This window comes from Canis lupus, chromosome 15 (assembly GCF_003254725.2).
Source record: "Canis lupus dingo isolate Sandy chromosome 15, ASM325472v2, whole genome shotgun sequence".
NCBI classification, from domain to species: Eukaryota; Metazoa; Chordata; class Mammalia; order Carnivora; family Canidae; genus Canis; species Canis lupus.
In genome coordinates, this window is record NC_064257.1 from 22,366,162 (window position 1) to 22,383,918 (window position 17,757).

A 17,757-nucleotide genomic window follows, 5' to 3' on the forward strand; every position below is an offset into this window, starting at 1 on the left:
GTCATTATGAATTTTCCTAATCCAAGGAATAAAAATCTCTTTCCAAGGGACTAATTTAGTACTTTAGCTTCTACTCCTTTGCTTCTATTTCATGGTGAACCATACTTCATAAGAGCCAACCTTCTAAAACAATATCCCATACCTTTCCTTTAACAAACCTTAGAACACAATTCTCTCCTGATAATACTCATTTAATTGCTGTCTAAATAAAATATATTGCTAACTATAATGGAATATAGTGGAAATCCTGCAAACTTATTTATACATATTAATTTTTAATTGTGGTACAATACACATAATATAAAACTTACCATCTTAACATTTTAAAGTATGCAGTCCAGCAGTGTTAAGTACATTTACACTGTTGTGCAAACCATCTCTAGAACTCTTTTCATCTTGCAAAACTGAAATGCTACATCCATTAAACAAACAAACAAAAAAAAAGACCCTCATTCCTACCTCCTGACAGCCATCATTTCACTTATTTTCTCTATTAATCTGATTCTTGAAGTACTTCAGGTAAGTAGAATTATACAGTATATGCCTTTTTGTGATGGTCTTATTTTGCTTACCATAATATCCTCAAGGTTCATCCAAGCTACAGTATATATCAGAATTTCCTTTTGAAAGCTGAATAGTCAATTGTATGTATATACCACAATCTGTTTATTCACTCATCAGACACTTTTTTACCTCCATCTTTTGGTTATGTGAATAACACTACTATAAATATGGGTGTACAAATATCTTTTTGAAACCTTCCTTTTAATTTTTTGAGAACATACCCCCCTAAAGAATTGCTAGATTATATAAAGATATTATATATACATATAAAACATAAATATATTATGTATTATATACATATCTTGAGATACGATTCATGTATCATTTACAGTATCAGTGGTCTTTAGTATATTTGCAAAGTTGTGAAACTATTACTACCACAATCAGTTACTACTCATTGCTCCTAAATAACTCTATCCATAAATAATCATTCCTCGTCTATAAACTGATGTCTCTCAAATATATAGCTCTACTTCTGTAGCTCTCTCTGTTCACAGATTCAACTGTTTAAATATCTAATCAGCAAAACATACTTGACACATTTGAAAATAAATTCCTGAACTTTCCCCACAAAACCTACTTTTCCCACAATATTCACATCTCATTTACACCTTCATTTTTGCATACTCTACCCTTAATCACTCAATAATCCTCTGGACCAAACCTTCAAAATGTATCTAAAATCCAATCTTTTCTTATCACTTTGTCCACTACCACCTACTTCTGCTCTTACTTTCCTACAATCTATTCTCAATATAATAGCCACAGAGATCTTTCTAAAGTAAGTCAGATGTCACTCCTTCATCTCAATTCCTCCACTGGCTCCTACTTCTGTCTGCCTAAAAAGCCAAAGTCGTTTTTTTAGGCAGAGTCATTTTTTAAGGCAAAGTCGTTCCAACAACCCAAAGGGCCTTAATGTGATAGGGTTCACTGTTACCTCTGTGATATCATTTCCCTCTAGTCCCTTCCTTGTTTTGCCCACTTTAGTCTACTAAAGTAACTAGTCTACTTACAGTTTCTCTGAATAACCATGTACCCTCCCATCCTTTCACTCATAGTTCCCTATTTGGAATGTTCTTTCCTTAGATGCATGGTTAGTTGCCTCATCTCATTCAGATCTTAGCTTAAAAACCCACTAGTCAGTGAGGACTTATTGACCGCCCTATCTATTTATTTAGAAGATTTTATTTATTTATTCATGAGAGACAGAGAGAGAGAGAGAGAGAGAGAGAGAGAGGCAGAGACACAGGCAGAGGGAGAAGCAGGCTCCATGCACGGAGCCGGACGTGGGACTCAATCCCGGGTCTCCAGGATCGCGCCCTGGGCTGAAGGCGGCGCTAAACCTCTGAGCCATCCAGGCTGCCCTTGACCACCCTAATTAAATTTGCAATGTATCTCATTCATCCTGTGCACTTCCCCATCATTCTCTGCCTGTTTTCTCTCCAAAACTTTTACTACCGTAATTTTATGTCTGATCCTACAACTTATGACACTTCTTTCAATTTAAAAAATATTAAAAAGATATAGAATTGAGAATCCTATATTTTTCAAATAGACTCATACACATATTATTATCAAAAGTGATTTTTTCTAATCAAATTATGATTTCTCCCTCAATATCAACAATTATTTTATTGAAAAAAATTCAATATTCAATATTTCAATAAATATTCAATTTACTGAAAAAGAATATCATATTCTTTTTAAAACAGTTTGTCTAAAAAGATTTTATTTATTCATGAGAGACACAGAGAGAGGCAGAGACACAGGCAGAGGGAGAAGCAGGCTCCCCATGGAGAGCCTGATATGGCACTCAATCCCTGGACCCCGGGATCACTACCTGAGCCGAAAGGAGACATTCAATTGTTAGAGCCAACCAGGTGTCCCTAAAACAGTTTTAAACGTTTCTTCCATTTAGGTTGCTTTTACATTACCTTGCCGATTAACTTCATTTTGAAGTAGCTCTTCCATTGCCTCCTCCTCAGCAATATCTAATGGTGTGTCTCCTTCACTGTTGACAGCTCCTACATGTGCTCCCTGACCAATCAAAAATCTATAAAATGAAAGGGAAGATAGTTAAGTAATGACAGTATCAGTAAGACTTAACCGCATAGCAAATGAGAAAAACTTCTATGTAAGAACAACACTAAAAACCAACGCTAGATGCATTAAGTTTTAAAGAAGTAGAGCATGTTTTAATTTATATTTCCTAATTTTTCAATAATGTACATATATTGCTTTATTAATACAAAAGTGTTATTTAATGGTAATTAGAAAGTCTTTCATAGGATTTCATACTGTTTCCACTAAAATTTTTTATTAGCTCTATATTGACTGGTGGGCAGAGGGAGAGAATCCTCAAGCAGACTCCCCACTGAGCATGCAGTCCAGTGTAGGGCTTCATCCCAGGACCTTGAGATCATGACCATTTTGTAGCCTGATGCTTTTACATTATACTTGATAATTTATTGTAAACATTTCTTTCTCTATAAGGTAACATTTCATTTTTATGATCTTCATTAAATTTATAATCATAAAAATTTATAAGCGGCTCATGCTGCCCTTCCCCCTGCTTGTACACATGTGTTCTCTTCCTCTCCCTCTCAAATAAATAAATAAATCTTTAAAAAAAAAAAAAAACTACTGCATATTGTATGAGACTGGAGACATGGAGATCAGTTAGGAAACTAGTCAATATGGAGGTAATGAAAAATTTTGGTGGAGACAGCCTGAAATGATACTATGAAAGACTTTTTATTTTTTTTACAAAGTCATATTAGAATTGAGGCAACTTTTTGTTTCAGAGTTTTAAAAAATGTAATATAAAACTAAATGAGAACATTTATATACTATAAATTAATAAATGAGACCAGAGCAAAAGAGAAAAAAAAAGATGTAAGTGGTATAATAAGCTGTGCTACATGCCAGGAGAATACATAAATAATCTGCTAGCTAGGCAAAATATCAACCAAACAATTAGGCATCCTTATATGAAACACTTTTATTTTGCTTAGGTAGAAATCATTCATATGATATAAAAACAGAAAGGAGTACCTCAGAGTTGCTGCAGTGCTTGCAGCACAGGGAACTACATGGGAAGCAGAGTCTCAAGGAAATACCAGGTCAAAGCCAAATACAGACAACCCAAAATTTATATAAACAGGAAGGATGTTAAGAGAAACTAACAAGAGTAAAGTTCCAAAACTACTGGCAGGAAACAGAGCCTGGAGCAATTCTTGAGCCCAAAGTTTAGGTATATGTATACATTCATACAATTCACAAAAATCTGCACTCCAGAACTGTCACTTGCAAATATACATTTTTTAAAAGATATAAACAAACAAACAAATCTCATGGTATTAATTCTTAGCTTCCACGAATAATCTCAAAAAGCCATCCAAAGATTGGTTGTGGGGAAAAAAAAAGCACAAACATTTAGGTTCTGTGTACTTTGAGTTAGGCTCCCAACTCTGCTTCTTGACAGCTGTGTGACATTCATTAGAATATTTGAAGCCTAATCTATGGACAAATTACAGGGCTGGGTGAAGTTTAAATAAGTTAATGTCTAAAAATAAAATAAAAATTCTATCTTTTATCCCATCATGCAAAATCATCACACTTAGAAATGTTTAAAATAATGTGAAATAAAATAGTACAGACTATCTGGAATACCAGAAATTGACTGTGAGGGGCCCTCGAGATACTGAAAACAGATGGCTATATTTCCTTCAGAACAAAAAAAGCTGGGGTATTATAAGCAGCTCATGTGACTGCTAATTAGGAAACACATATTTATTTTAAGATTTCTTGGAAAGAAAAAAGCAAAGATTTCACATAGAAGTCCCAAATTGAAAGTCAGAAAATTGGGCTATTTCTCAGATGAGTAGTTTTTCTGGTATGCTTTAGAGTTAAAGAAAAGAAAAGAAAAGAAAAGAAAAGAAAAGAAGAGAAGAGAAGAGAAGAGAAGAGAAGAGAAGAGAAGAGAAGAGAAGAGAAGAGAAGAGAAAGAAAAGAAGAGAAAAGAAAAGAGAAAAGAAAAGAAAAGAAAAGAAAAGAAAAGAAAAAAGAAAAAGCAGTTTTATTGCCTTAACAATGGTTAATGATTTTCTCAAGCAATACAAATGAGGCCAACACTGGAGATGCCTACAAATGATGAAATTCTTTATAGATTATAGAAATAAAAAAAACTTAAGTTGCCAGTTTCATTGAAATTTATAATAATCTAGCACCTTGAGCCAGTAAGTAATTTTGGATAAATTAATTAACCACAAAATCAAGACATGATTCACATGGATTTTTACAAAATTATTTGCACACGTCCTAATTTAAAAACCTGACAGATGGTATAGGATTCTTTTTGTTGTTGTTTTTGATAGAGAGAGAGAGAGAGAGAGAGACAAGCAGGCTTCCCACTGAGCAAGGAGCCCAGCGTGAAGTTTGATCCCAGGACCCTAAACCGAAGGCAGATGCCTAACAACTGAGCCACTCAGGTGCCAAAAGGTAGAAGTTCTTAACCAAGTTATTGGCTGCAACTTGGATATGGTACCTTAAATAAATTCACAGGATTCTATCTGGGTTAGAATTATTTAGTGTTAATTGAATTTGGAAGACAAATTTTGACAGTCTCTATTAATTGTCTTGGATTATGAGTTTTGTAAAAAACCAATTTGTAGACGAGATTATGAGAAAAGGAAATGGTTTTCATTCAAAAAATTTGATCTTTTAAAGAAAATTGTCTTTAAAGTAGAAGCTAATGAGAACATAGGGATCAAAGAGAGAAGGGAGAAGACACTCCATCATCAAGAGCTGAATATATTTAGTGTTCAAATTTAATGTATATTGACTTTTTTTACTCACTGTAGGGACACTAGTATCAAGAAGTCATTATAACCAATACGTGAACTTTTCATGTAATCAATACAGGAGTCTTTAAAAATCAGAAAGTAAGTACAGCCTTAAAAAAAAAAAGGAGGAAATTCTGTTATACAGCTGAACCTCAAGGTCTGTGCTAAGCATTAGAGGATAGTCACAAATGGACAAATACTATATAATTCCACTCATATGAAGTATCTAAAAGTATCAAGATAATAGAAACAGAAAATAGAAAGCTGGTTACCAAGGGCTGAGGGTAGAGGAGAGGGGAAATTAGTGCATACAATTTCAGTATTACAATATGAAAAATTACATATCTGCCGCACAATGTGAATATATTTGATGCTACTGAATTGTACACTTAATGGTAAATTTAATATTATGTGATTTTACAATAAATTTTTGTTTGTTTATCAGAGAGTCAGAAGAATACCACTGGAATAGTTGTTCTTTGAAAATCAAAATGACTTCCTCAAAGTCATCTAGTGACAGAATTATGAACTACCTGAACTTTTCAAAAATGGATAAGCAGAACATTATACTATTAAGAAGAAATACATGCTGTTTTCTTTTGGTAGTCTCCGAGCAACAAAAATCCTAAAATAAGTATAAACCCTCATGCATCTTCAGTGGAAATGCATTTTGCTATTTCATTCTTGAAGTTCTATATCACAATGAAAAATAGCTGACCCATCACTTGTCATTTCATTAAATACTTTTCCAGCCGTGCCTTCTTTCTCCTCTTCTGGGACTCTAATGGCAAAAATGTTAGGTCTTCGTTATAGTCCCACAAGTCTCTAAGGGTCTATTCATTTTAATTTAGTCTATTTCCTCTCTGTTGCTTAGATTTGATAACTTCCATTGATCCATTTTTCAGTTCACTAATTCTTTCTTCTATCCCTTCCATTCCACTCTTGAGCATACCCACTTTTATTCTGGTTATTAGACATTTTAGTTCATTCCCATTTGATTCTTCTGAATATCTTCTATTTCTTTGAAGACTTTCTTTTTGCTGAGATTTTAATTTTTTGGTTTCCAGTATGCTCATAATGGTTGAAACATTTTCGTGATAGCTGGTCTATACTTTGTCAGATAATTTTAAGAGCAGTATCTCTGTCATTCCATGTTGGTCTCTACTGGTTGTCTTTTTTCATTAATTGGGGAATTTCCTTGCTATGGCAATTGATTTTCAATTGAAATCTGAACACTTTGAGTGTTATGTTAAAAGACTCTAGATCTTGCCTAAATCTTCTGTTAGCTGGCTTTGTTTGGCTCTGCTGCAGCAGAGGAAGCTATGGAGGTGCCATTTCATTACCACAAGGTGGGGGCAGAAGTCTAGGTTCCCCACTCAGCCTCCACTGAGGCCAGAGATGGGGTGGTGGCTCCTTGTTCTAGTTTACCACAAAGCCTTCACTGATATCTCCCTGGATGAAAAGGGTATAAGTGCTTCATTACTACTACCATGTGGCTTCCGACTATAAGGTGAGGGAGGTAGGGATCTTTACTGGTGGGTGGTGGTGAAAGTATTCACTCTCCACTAGGCCTCTTCAGACACACCCCAGGAAGGAGTAGGAGCTGGCTGGTATGTAATACAGGTGGGGGTGGGGAGGGCTAGTTAATCATTTGGTGGGGATTAAAGTATTGGCTGGCTCTGGCCTAATCTGACATCACTGCAGTAGGACTATTGGGCGTACCTCAATATAGCCTGGTAAAGGTGGAGGTCTATACTCCCTACCTTGCCTTTGCCAGGTGAGGGCATGGGTGAGAATAAGGTTTTTTCCCTGTGGACTTTGCCTGGTTAAGTAGAGTGGTTATTACTATTTTTAAGTTTTCTGTCCTGCAAGGGTACCCCTCTCCCAGTATTTGGCTAAAAAGATTAGGCTTTTGTTGGGACTTTTTCTCTTTTTTTGGTGTGCCCATTTGTGCTTCTGGATTATCAGTGTTTTTCAGTTCAAAAATACATGAGGCAAAAAGAAAAGCTAGGACATTTTCTCCTGTGGGTCCTGTGATGTTTAGCCATCAGGCCTTCTCTTCCTACCTCTCAGAATCTTATGTTTTATATATAATGTTCAGGGTTTTTAGTAGTTCTTAGAAGGAATAGGAAAAACCACACCACATCTAGTCTATCTTCCCAGAAGCAGAAATTCTCTTTTATTTTTTATTGTCAAATTGCAATGTTTAGAACATTACTGATTTTAACCACAATTATATTACAGATATAATTAATTATGCAATAGCAAAGACCAGGCTAACACTAGTGAGAGAAATGAATATATCTGTGAAACTAGGGCCTATTTTTCAGTTGTCTAGGAACATGGATTATCATTTCTTAAAAAAAAATAATAAAAATGTGGCAAAGTATTTAAATTGTTTCTATTGTCCTTTACATATAGGACATCCTCAAGGTTCTGTCTTTAGCATTTCCTATTTCTCTCAATTACTCCCCAGAACAGTAGTTCTATGCTTCTTTAATGATGCACTAACTCCTGAAAAGGCATATTTGTTTAATAAAATCTATTAAATGCACTACTGTCTTACTTTAATACTGCAACTTTCAATTCCCAGAGGCAAAAATCCTACTCACTTTACAACAATTCTAAAATGTACATTTCCCTCACATTTTAACATCATTGAAATCTTCTACAATCAATGAATGCTATAATCCATGTATCTTACAATGGCTACTGGGCACATGGCACACACAACATGGTTGTGATTATATGTCCTCATGTGACCTCAGTCATAGCTATTTATACTATTTTCATTTCAGTCAACTTATGTGCATTGTTAGTACCTTATTCCTTGAACTTAAAATGTCTTCCTGGATGTCATCTTAAACTTTTGTTGATACTTTCCAGTAAGATCAAGAAAACATGAAAATCAAAATGGCTTAAAATAAAATCCCAAAGGCAATAAGGAAACATTCTTTAGTAATGTTGCATCAATGACACTCTAAATTGCACAGAAAATGATACTGTGTGAAAAAAAACCCTAGGTGATTAAACACAAACACGCACAGTATTATAGTTTCATTTTTTAACCTTTTTTAGTTGGCATATAAAATAATGACAGTGATAAAACAATGGCATCTTAAACTTCATGACATTCAGTATATGCATTATAAACACATTCAATATATTCCTGGCTTCCTACAGCACTACCGTCAGCATCTCAATTAGGGCTTATTTAAAACCACATTCCACTACAATCTCTTCTCTGCACCCCCCCCCCCCTTTAGATCTCTTAGTAAGTCTAAAGGCATCATTTTCCCAATTACAAAGGTCAGACAGGCAGGCAAAACAGTGTAATGGTTTAAAGTACAGACTTGAAAAGTTAGACTGGTGAGGTTCAAATCCTAGCTCTGGCACTTACTGTGTGTGATTTAGTCTTTGATTCAAGTTTCCTCATCTATAAGAAGAAGAATTATCATACAGGCCTACCATCACTTACCCAAACCCAAATTTCAAATGTTTCATATTTTAGAAAGATTATATTGCAGATTATGTAAAACCCCCACTAAATCTGAGGCAGTACTTCATAACCAAACACATTAATATTTTTGCAGAAAATAAACATATAGTAAATGGGATAAACAAAGACTATAAATAGCTTCATATAAGTTTAGATCACAGTTTGCTCCCAAATGAGCCTACACCCAAATTTACAATTTGTTTGTCATTCTTCCAAGTTTTTGAGGTTTATAATACTGCATATAGGCATGCAGGACGGTGGTAACAACATGTTTTCATGTGATTGTTAGGATGACTGAAATTATATATATTTGAAGGACTTAGGCAGTGACTAGCACATATTAAGAACTCAATGAACATTAGCTATTATCAGGCATTATTACCACCTTTGATTTTTCCTCCTACCTCATGACCTAGATCCAGTGAATCACACCAAACCATATCAATTCTATTTTCCAAATTTCTCTTAGATCTGCCCCATTTCCAATTTCACTACCATTGTCGAGATCTCTTGTCCAACAGTACTAATCTGTGAAGAATGTTATTCCTAAAATATAGAGTGCATATCCCTAAAAATGCATCACCACTGAAGGTCAAAGTTAAAAAGGCATACAAATTCTTCTATGCTGTGGCTTCAGTTCATCTTCCCAATCAAATCTACTCTCTCCATATACCTACTGCTAATGTTCTTTTTCCTGAAAAAATATGGCTCCAAAAAAACTCCTCTTATCCAATGGAATCAGAACCAGTATTTGCTTGGTTAACCAGAAAAGCTGATTAAAATAGGGAATCATAAAATGTAATACATATATGAAAATAAGCACATGTAAATAAGATATTTACTTCAACACAGAAGGTACGGGAGAATGTCTCTAGTGACTTAAACCTATGCTACCGGGGCAGCCCTGGAGGCTCAGCAGTTTAGTGCCACCTTCAGCCCAGGGCCTGATCCTGGAGACCGGGGATGGAGTCCCACGTCGGGCTCCCTGCATGGAGTCTGCTTCTCCCTCTGCCTGTGTCTCTGCCTCTGCCTCTCTCTCTCTCTCTCTCTGTGCCTCTCATGAATAAATAAATAAAATCTTAAAAAAAAAAAACAAAAACTTATGTTGCCTTTCTTGCACAAACCATACTCATAACGCATTTCCTAAGACTTTAGTTTCTTTAAAATGAAGCAAAAGTTGAAGTCAACAGGACAGCAGTCAGAATACACAATCCATCTAGATCTTTTACTTTCAATCTTTCAGTTGTCTCAACCACATCTACTTGAATAGCAATTATATATGTATATAAAAGATTTATTTATCTACTTTAGAGAAAGAGTGAGTAAGAGTAGGGTGAGGGGCAGAGGGAGAGGGAATCTCAAGCAGATCCCCTGCTGAGGGCAGAGCCTGATGCAGGGCTCATTCTCACAACCCTGAGATCATGAGCCTAAATCAAGAGTTGGACATTCAACTGATGTAGCCACCCAGGCACCCCATCAGCAATTATATATATATATATTTTTTTTAATTTTATTTATTTATTTATTTATTTTTAAAATTATTTATTTATTTATGATAGTCACACAGAGAGAGAGAGAGAGAGAGAGAGAGAGGCAGAGACACAGGCAAAGGGAGAAGCAGGCTCCATGCACCGGGAGCCCGACATGGGATTCGATCCCGGGTCTCCAGGATTGTGCCCTGGGTCAAAGGCAGGTGCCAAACCGCTGCGCCACCCAGGGATCCCAGCAATTATATTTTTAAAGCCTTGCCTTTATCAAGTCTTTCAAAGTATTTGACTTTGTTATAGCAATAATTTTCTTTTTTGTACACATTTCATGAGTTTTGGGTAATCTAATAAATAATCAAGAACAAGTTCAGAACATGCACAATTAACTTTTGGTAGGCTTGTAACTCATTCGGTGAAACTGAAGTGAGTAAGTTTAGTAGAAGTAGCCTATTTGCTGCAATGTTCATTTTTAACAACTTTATGGGAATCAGTTATTATATTTTAACAAAGTGGCAAATGTCAGTTAATAACAGTGGAGGCCAGTTAAAAGAGCTATACCATATATTATTTCTCATTCATGAATAACATTTTATTCAGACAGCTCCCAATTCTCACAGGCATAAACTCTGCCCTCTGTTTAATGTAGCAGTTAATGTCACCTCCTCTAGAATCTTTCTCAATAATTTCTTCCTCAGTGTTCCTTTTACATGTCTTGGTCCCTTTCTTGTATGTAGTTTAGTTAACTAACTACACATATAACTGTAAGCTTGAAGATTAGGAATGGAGTTGCAGCCATTTTTATATCTCACAAAGCCTAACACTACTGTAGGAGACAGTTGTAATATAATGAAAAGAATATCAGAATTTGAGTCCTGAGAAGGAAGGTTCAGTTCTGATTGTGAAATGGATGTGATACTGAACATTCCCACAGCGTTCTTTAAAAAAGCAGGAGAAAATGATCTTTACAGTTTTAAGCAAACATACCTCATTATTATATGAAGATATAAATATCTCTTAGATAAAATTTTAATATTTTCATAGAACCCTAGACTTAGTTTCACCTTCTGAGACTCCTAACAGAATACATAATCTGCTTTAGGCAAAGTATCATTCTTGACAAGCTAAGTAAATTAGAGTTTTATCCTCAAATATCCTCTTATCAAAGTATGACAAATGACTACTTTATTATTCTCTGTTCCTCTCATCTAGTTACATTTACCCTCACATCAAATGACATGATAATTTTTTTTATAAATCCAGGAGAACCAAGAGCTCAGCTATTTTTCATTAAAAGTAATGACCAAATATAGTATTTTGAATAATAACAATTAATTTATTTAACGTTTACTGAAGGCTAAATATGCTGTATATTGTACCAAGTGTGTTATATACATTATTTCATCTAATCTTCACAATAATCTCATAAAATAGGGATAAGTATTATTATTTTCATTTTACAGATCAGGACACAGAGGTTCAGAGAAGCCAGCAATTTGCCTAAAGTTAATAGCAATTAATTGATAGAGTTAAGATTAAAATATCAGGGATATTATAACATTTCTCATGGATGTGGTGGTGAAGTTTATAGATTTCTTAAATTAGTTAAGAACTTCTGATTTTTTTTTTTTTATAAGGTTTTTTTTTTTTTTATTTATGACAGTCACAGAGAGAGAGGCAGAGACACAGGCAGAGGGAGAAGCAGGCTCCATGCACTGGGAGCCCGATGTGGGATTCGATCCCGGGTCTCCAGGATCGCGCCCTGGGCCAAAGGCAGGCGCCAAACCGCTGCGCCACCCAGGGATCCCAGAACTTCTGATTTTTTTATCCAAATAACAAAATTGCTGAATTCCGGATACAAGATGCAACAGGTGCAGACTATGAAGCAAGATGCCTACTTTGTTGAAAGGATCAGCAAGGGGATCAAGGTGGCTAATAGAGAGTATGTGGAGAAGAGTGAAGAATATAAGACCACAGGAGTAACACGGGGCCCAAACTACAGACATGTAGGACATCTGGAATGTAGGAATTCTGGCTTCTACTCTGAATGCATTATGAATCCACTGGAAGGATCTGAATAAAAATGTGGTGTTATCTCACTTGTAATATTTTAAATGGATCATTCTGGTCACTTTGTGGAAAACAGATGGGGGTGTGTGTGCGAGAAGAGGATGGTTATGGTTAGAATTTTTGCAACTATAATAATTCCAGTAGAAAACAATGGTGTCCAAGATCAGGAAGAAATTAAAGCGGCAATGAAAACAGTCAGATACTGGATATATCTTGAAGGGTAAGCCAAGTGAAATCTTGAGGATTATATTGGATGTTTATGGAGTAAGGCTACAATGAAAGCCATAAATAAGCCACCACAAATATTTAAGAGTTATCATACCCTTAAATAGTTGATATTTTAATGATGAAGTGATAAAGCTCATGAAATTTTTTCCATGCTGTAAATAAGACCATGAAAATGTCACTGACTATAATCCTACTTTTTATAATGATATAAAATCTTCAATTGTAGTGGCTTTGAAACTACTACAAACACAAAAATATGTTAAATATACTAATTAAACACCATCCTATCCCATGTACTATAACACTACATAATGTTAAGCTTTATACAGGGCTAATTTTCTCTACTATTGAAAAATTTTACAGCAAACACCAAAACTACTCAAGATAAAAGCACACCTAGGGATTCCTGGGTGGCTCAGTTTGTTGACTCTTGATTTTGGCTCAGGTTGTGGGATCAAGCCCTGGGTCCCACTCAGCACTGAGTCATTTGGGATCTTTTCCCTCTTCCACTCCCTTTCATACACTTTCTCCCTCTCTCTAAAATAAAAAAGTAAAAAAAAAAAAAAAAAAAAAAGAAGAAGAAGAAGAAGAAAGCACTCCTAAACATATGTGGTGGAAGCCTAAAAAAGAAATGTAGTGAAAAAATGAAAATACAAAAAGATAACAGAATAATGGCATCAATAACCAAAATGTTAATAAAATAAATTGTTTTATTATTCAAATACAAATTTTTTTACATAAACATAAAAATTCCTATAATTTGCAAAAATGAAAGGACAATTCCAAGGTCTAAAACTAGAGTCATTCAAACAAATAACATTCATTGGTCAACCAAGAAGGACCGGCTGAATAAACTACAATGACATACTACACAACAGAGTACGGAAACCTAAACAGAACAATGAGAACTAGCTTTATATACTCCATTATATAGTGATCTCCAGAATAGACTATTAAGTGAAAAAAGCAAGTGAAGAACTATGTATATAGTATTCTAACATTTACCTACAAGGGGAAATAATATTTTAAATGATACTTGTGTTAAAAAACAAACTGATAAATAAAATATTAAAAAAATAAATAATTGGGATAAAATACAAAATTTGCGAACACAGGAAACAGGATGGTAGAGCAGGGATTGCCATTAGAACTCAGTATTTTACGTAAATTATAAAACAAAATTAAATTTAAAAAAGCAAACTCTAAAAAGTAAATGAAATTAATAACGAACCCAAGAGTATATCTAGTTGGTGGCATAACACACAGAAAAGAACTATTTCAAAGAACTATTTTGTGATTTCGACACACAGTAATTTGATTGTATATATCTGAAGTAGGATACCTTAGGGACCAAAAGAAATGCCCCCATACAAAACTTCAAACTGCTTTCAGTAATCGGTATTGTTGTTGTCAGTGCTATTGTTGTTATAAGTAGTCTAATGTATATGTAATATATAACAAAGCAAATTAGTAATTGTGGAAATGGAACAAAGGGAGAAAGGAAAAATTGATACACGATACAAGAGGGTAAAGGAAAACACCTTGGTGCCAAATATGAATTTGAAGCAGTGACCAACTCAGTAGCAATGAGCACTTCTAAGGAACAGGGCTCCTTGGAGAGAGGCAGAGACACAGGCAGAGGGAGAAGCAGGTTCCCTGCAGGGAGCCTGATGCAGGACTCAATCCTGGTACCCCAGGATCACACCTTGAGCCAAAGACAGATGCTCAACCACTGAACCACCCAGGTGTCCTCCTGTGGTCTGTGTACATGAACTAGGTGTCTCTTTTTGCATCCAAATTTCCTCTTCTTATATGGAAACCAGTAAGACTGAATTAGGGCTGACCCTAAGGACCTCATTTTAACTTAATTATCTCTTTAAAGGCTGCATTTATACAGTCACAATCCAAGGTTCTGGGGGGCTAGGGCTTCAAAATATAAATTATGTGCAGACACAATTCAGCATACCAAAGGAAGAGAATGAAGTTAATGCATACGTTTCAATACCTGACCCATCAGTATTTAGCAAAACAATGCACATACTGAGCATTAACATACTCCCCAAACTCACCTCTGTTACTGTTCCTCTAATCCACTCTGGAGAAGGGGCAGTATTAAACAATCTTTATTTTTAGTTTTTCCTAAGACTTCTACCTTATTCAAAGCAGGGAGAGGTTGAGAAGAATTATTTTGGTGAAAAGGTAAGATAACAGCCAGAAAATGAAGAGCTATCACAAATCAGATGTGAAATTGTTAAATGTCTAGAAACTAACTGTAATTTCATACTGTTTGTTCTATCTCCGCCGGAGCTCAAAATTTATTTACTTTTTTGGTAAGATTTTATTTTTAAGGTAATCTGCACACACAATGTGAGGCTCAAACCTTGAGGTCAAGAGTTGCATGCTCCACCAACTGAGCCAGCCAGGTGCCCTCAGAAGTCAAAAATTCAGAACTCACTGTATCCAAACCATCCTCACAACTTCAGAGTAAACTATGCGTGCTTCATTGTTTGTTTCATCTCTCATTTCAATAGGGATTAATTAGAACTATTCTGTGCATGATACATTTCCTAAAGAAGCATGTAAACATCTGATGCATTGTAGAGATGATGAATTAGCCAGGAATATCCGAAAAGTTTTTGGAAGAAGTGACCCTTATATAGCTACATTTGAGAATCTGGTAGGAGCTGGTCAAGCAAAGAAATAAGGCAAATGAACCAATGTAAGAAAAGACTCATTAATATGAACCAGCAGTAAATGCTGGGGAATTAAAAGTAGTCCAATATTGAAGACAGTGAAAAATATGGAAAGTGTTAAGAGAAACAGAAGTAGGAAGAAGCCAGATTATTTCTATTGATTGTATAAATAATATTAATCATTGAAGCTACATAGCTTGGCCAGGGGCATAAAGTTAGTGAATGGCAGAACCAGGATTTGTAACAAATTTAACTCCAAATACTTCAGTTAGCAGTGACCCAACTTTCCTAGGTCATTACTGTTTTATAACTATTATTTCTACATCATTATTAACAGGGCTTTCTTTTACCCTATAAACACTGTAACTTGGGGATATCTTCACTCTATCTCTTAAGCCACTATGCTATATTTTTCTAAACCAAAGAAAACATTAGTGAGACTAACTGGTGGAACAGATAATGTTGATAAAAATAATGGTGTATTCTGGAAGGGTTTTGGACTATCATCACCTTAACAGATAATCCAGTCAGTATCTATCAGTTAAACTGTCTTTTATAAACATTGTCATTACTTTAAAAAGTCCGAAAGAGCAAAATAGAAAAAGTCATCATTCTTCTACATTTAATTTTGTTCAAAGACACTACATATTTAAATACTTCAGTTATACTACAGCCATAAATTCAAACTGCCTAAAGAAAAGTAGTTACATCAGCAAAACTCTAGTGAGCCTTGGCCAAATCAAGTTACTTTTGTTTGTACAAGTCCTATGAAGCACTTTGTTCCATAGCCTACCTTCTAAAAAATGAAAAGTTGTAGTTGTTCCATTGAAAATATGAACACCTGCAGCAGACTGCTTACCCTTCCTCATACTTCTTTACTGACATGTAAAACACTGAATATGCCAAGTACCTGCTTTTCCCCAGGTAGACATGGGCAAGTGATCAAACCCAGGCCAACGCAAATCCCTGAAGAGGATATGTGATGTACTCAGAGGACTCTGAGAAAAATTCCTCTCTCTGGAGAAAATAATTTTCATTCCCCACTCTTTATTTTGCTCTCAGATGTGCATATGTAAAAACACTACTGAGGAGTTGAAGCAATCATCCTGCAACCAGGAGGGGACAAGGCTAAGAAAAAAGTTATTTTGGAAAGGCAGAAGAAGAAAAAAACTGAAAGATCCCAGGCCCTTGGGTGATATCACCAAGCAGTTTAATAAACTTGAATGACCTTCCGCTAAACTATATTATATACCATCAAACAAGGATCCTTACTTTTTAGGTCATTTTAAATTTGATACTGTGACTTGCAGCTAAAATCATCCCAACCAACACAGTGGGTTATCAGTCAAGTGGAGGAAATTATTCCGGATGATTCTCTTTTCCAACTCAGAAGCATGAATTTTAAAAAGGAAACACAGGGATTAAACATTTGAAGAAAAGGTTGAGTTTTCATTTCCCATGAGAAAGTAAAAAAGATAATGGTCAAAAGTTAATATATACTGAGTACTTACTATGTGCCAGGTACTTTGTTTAATGGATTCCTCAGTTAATCCTCACAACAAACTAGGAAATACTATTCCCTTTCTATAGGAAACAGAAATATTCATAAATTAAGCAACTTGCCCAAGGTCATATCCCTTGAGAATGGAGGAGGAAGTATTCAAAATCCACATTATTTGACTCCAGAACCTGAGTATCAAATATTTAAGGACACCTAACAATAAATGCACATTAGGCTATTTTTCTATGAAGAAGAGATCTAAGTCCTCTGTTGGGCATGACAAGAACAGAAAGGAATAAAGAAGTTAAGAATCATGATTGTAATTATGAACAACCACCATTATTTTGCAATGACAAAAGACTACCACATTTTACACATAAAGAAATCAAGGCCTGAGGCACCTAGTTGGCTCTGATGGTTGTGTCTTGACTGTTGATTTCAGCTGAAGTCATGATCTCAGGGTCCTGGGATGGAGTCCTGAGTTGGGCCCCAAGCTCAGTGGGGAGTCTGCTTGAGGTTTCTTTCTCTCCCTCTCCCATGCCCCTCCCCACTATCTCAAGCTCATGAGCACTCTCTCTCAATCTCTACTATGTAAATCTTAAAAAAAAAGAAAAAAGAAAAAGAAAAGAAAAAGAAATCAAGGCCTAGAAAGGAAAAGAGGGAAGTGTAATTAGCATTATAGGCAGTAAATAAAACTCAAGTAACTCACACATTCTATTTCCAGGCCAGAGTACTTTTCATTTTCCTAAATGCTGCCTCCCCTTTAAAATGATGTTTTGGGGCACCAAACTGACTGGATGCCTCAGTCAGTTAAGCGTCTGCCTTTGGCTCAGGTCATGATCTCAGAGTCCTGGGATGAGTCCCAAGTCAGACT

The 17,757-nt window shown here is 35.3% G+C and overlaps 1 protein-coding gene across 6 annotated transcripts in view; it reads right to left on the bottom strand.

The window, feature by feature from the left end:
• The window catches only part of PPP1R12A (protein phosphatase 1 regulatory subunit 12A), a 139,179-nt gene that overhangs the window by 72,171 nt on the left and 49,251 nt on the right, over positions 1–17,757 (bottom strand). For all 6 annotated transcript variants that reach the window (XM_035698799.2, XM_035698801.2, XM_035698800.2 and 3 more), the window contains exon 3: positions 2,499–2,617. In XM_035698799.2, the coding sequence (XP_035554692.1) occupies positions 2,499–2,617 (119 nt within the window). The remainder of the gene's footprint in view (positions 1–2,498; positions 2,618–17,757) is intronic.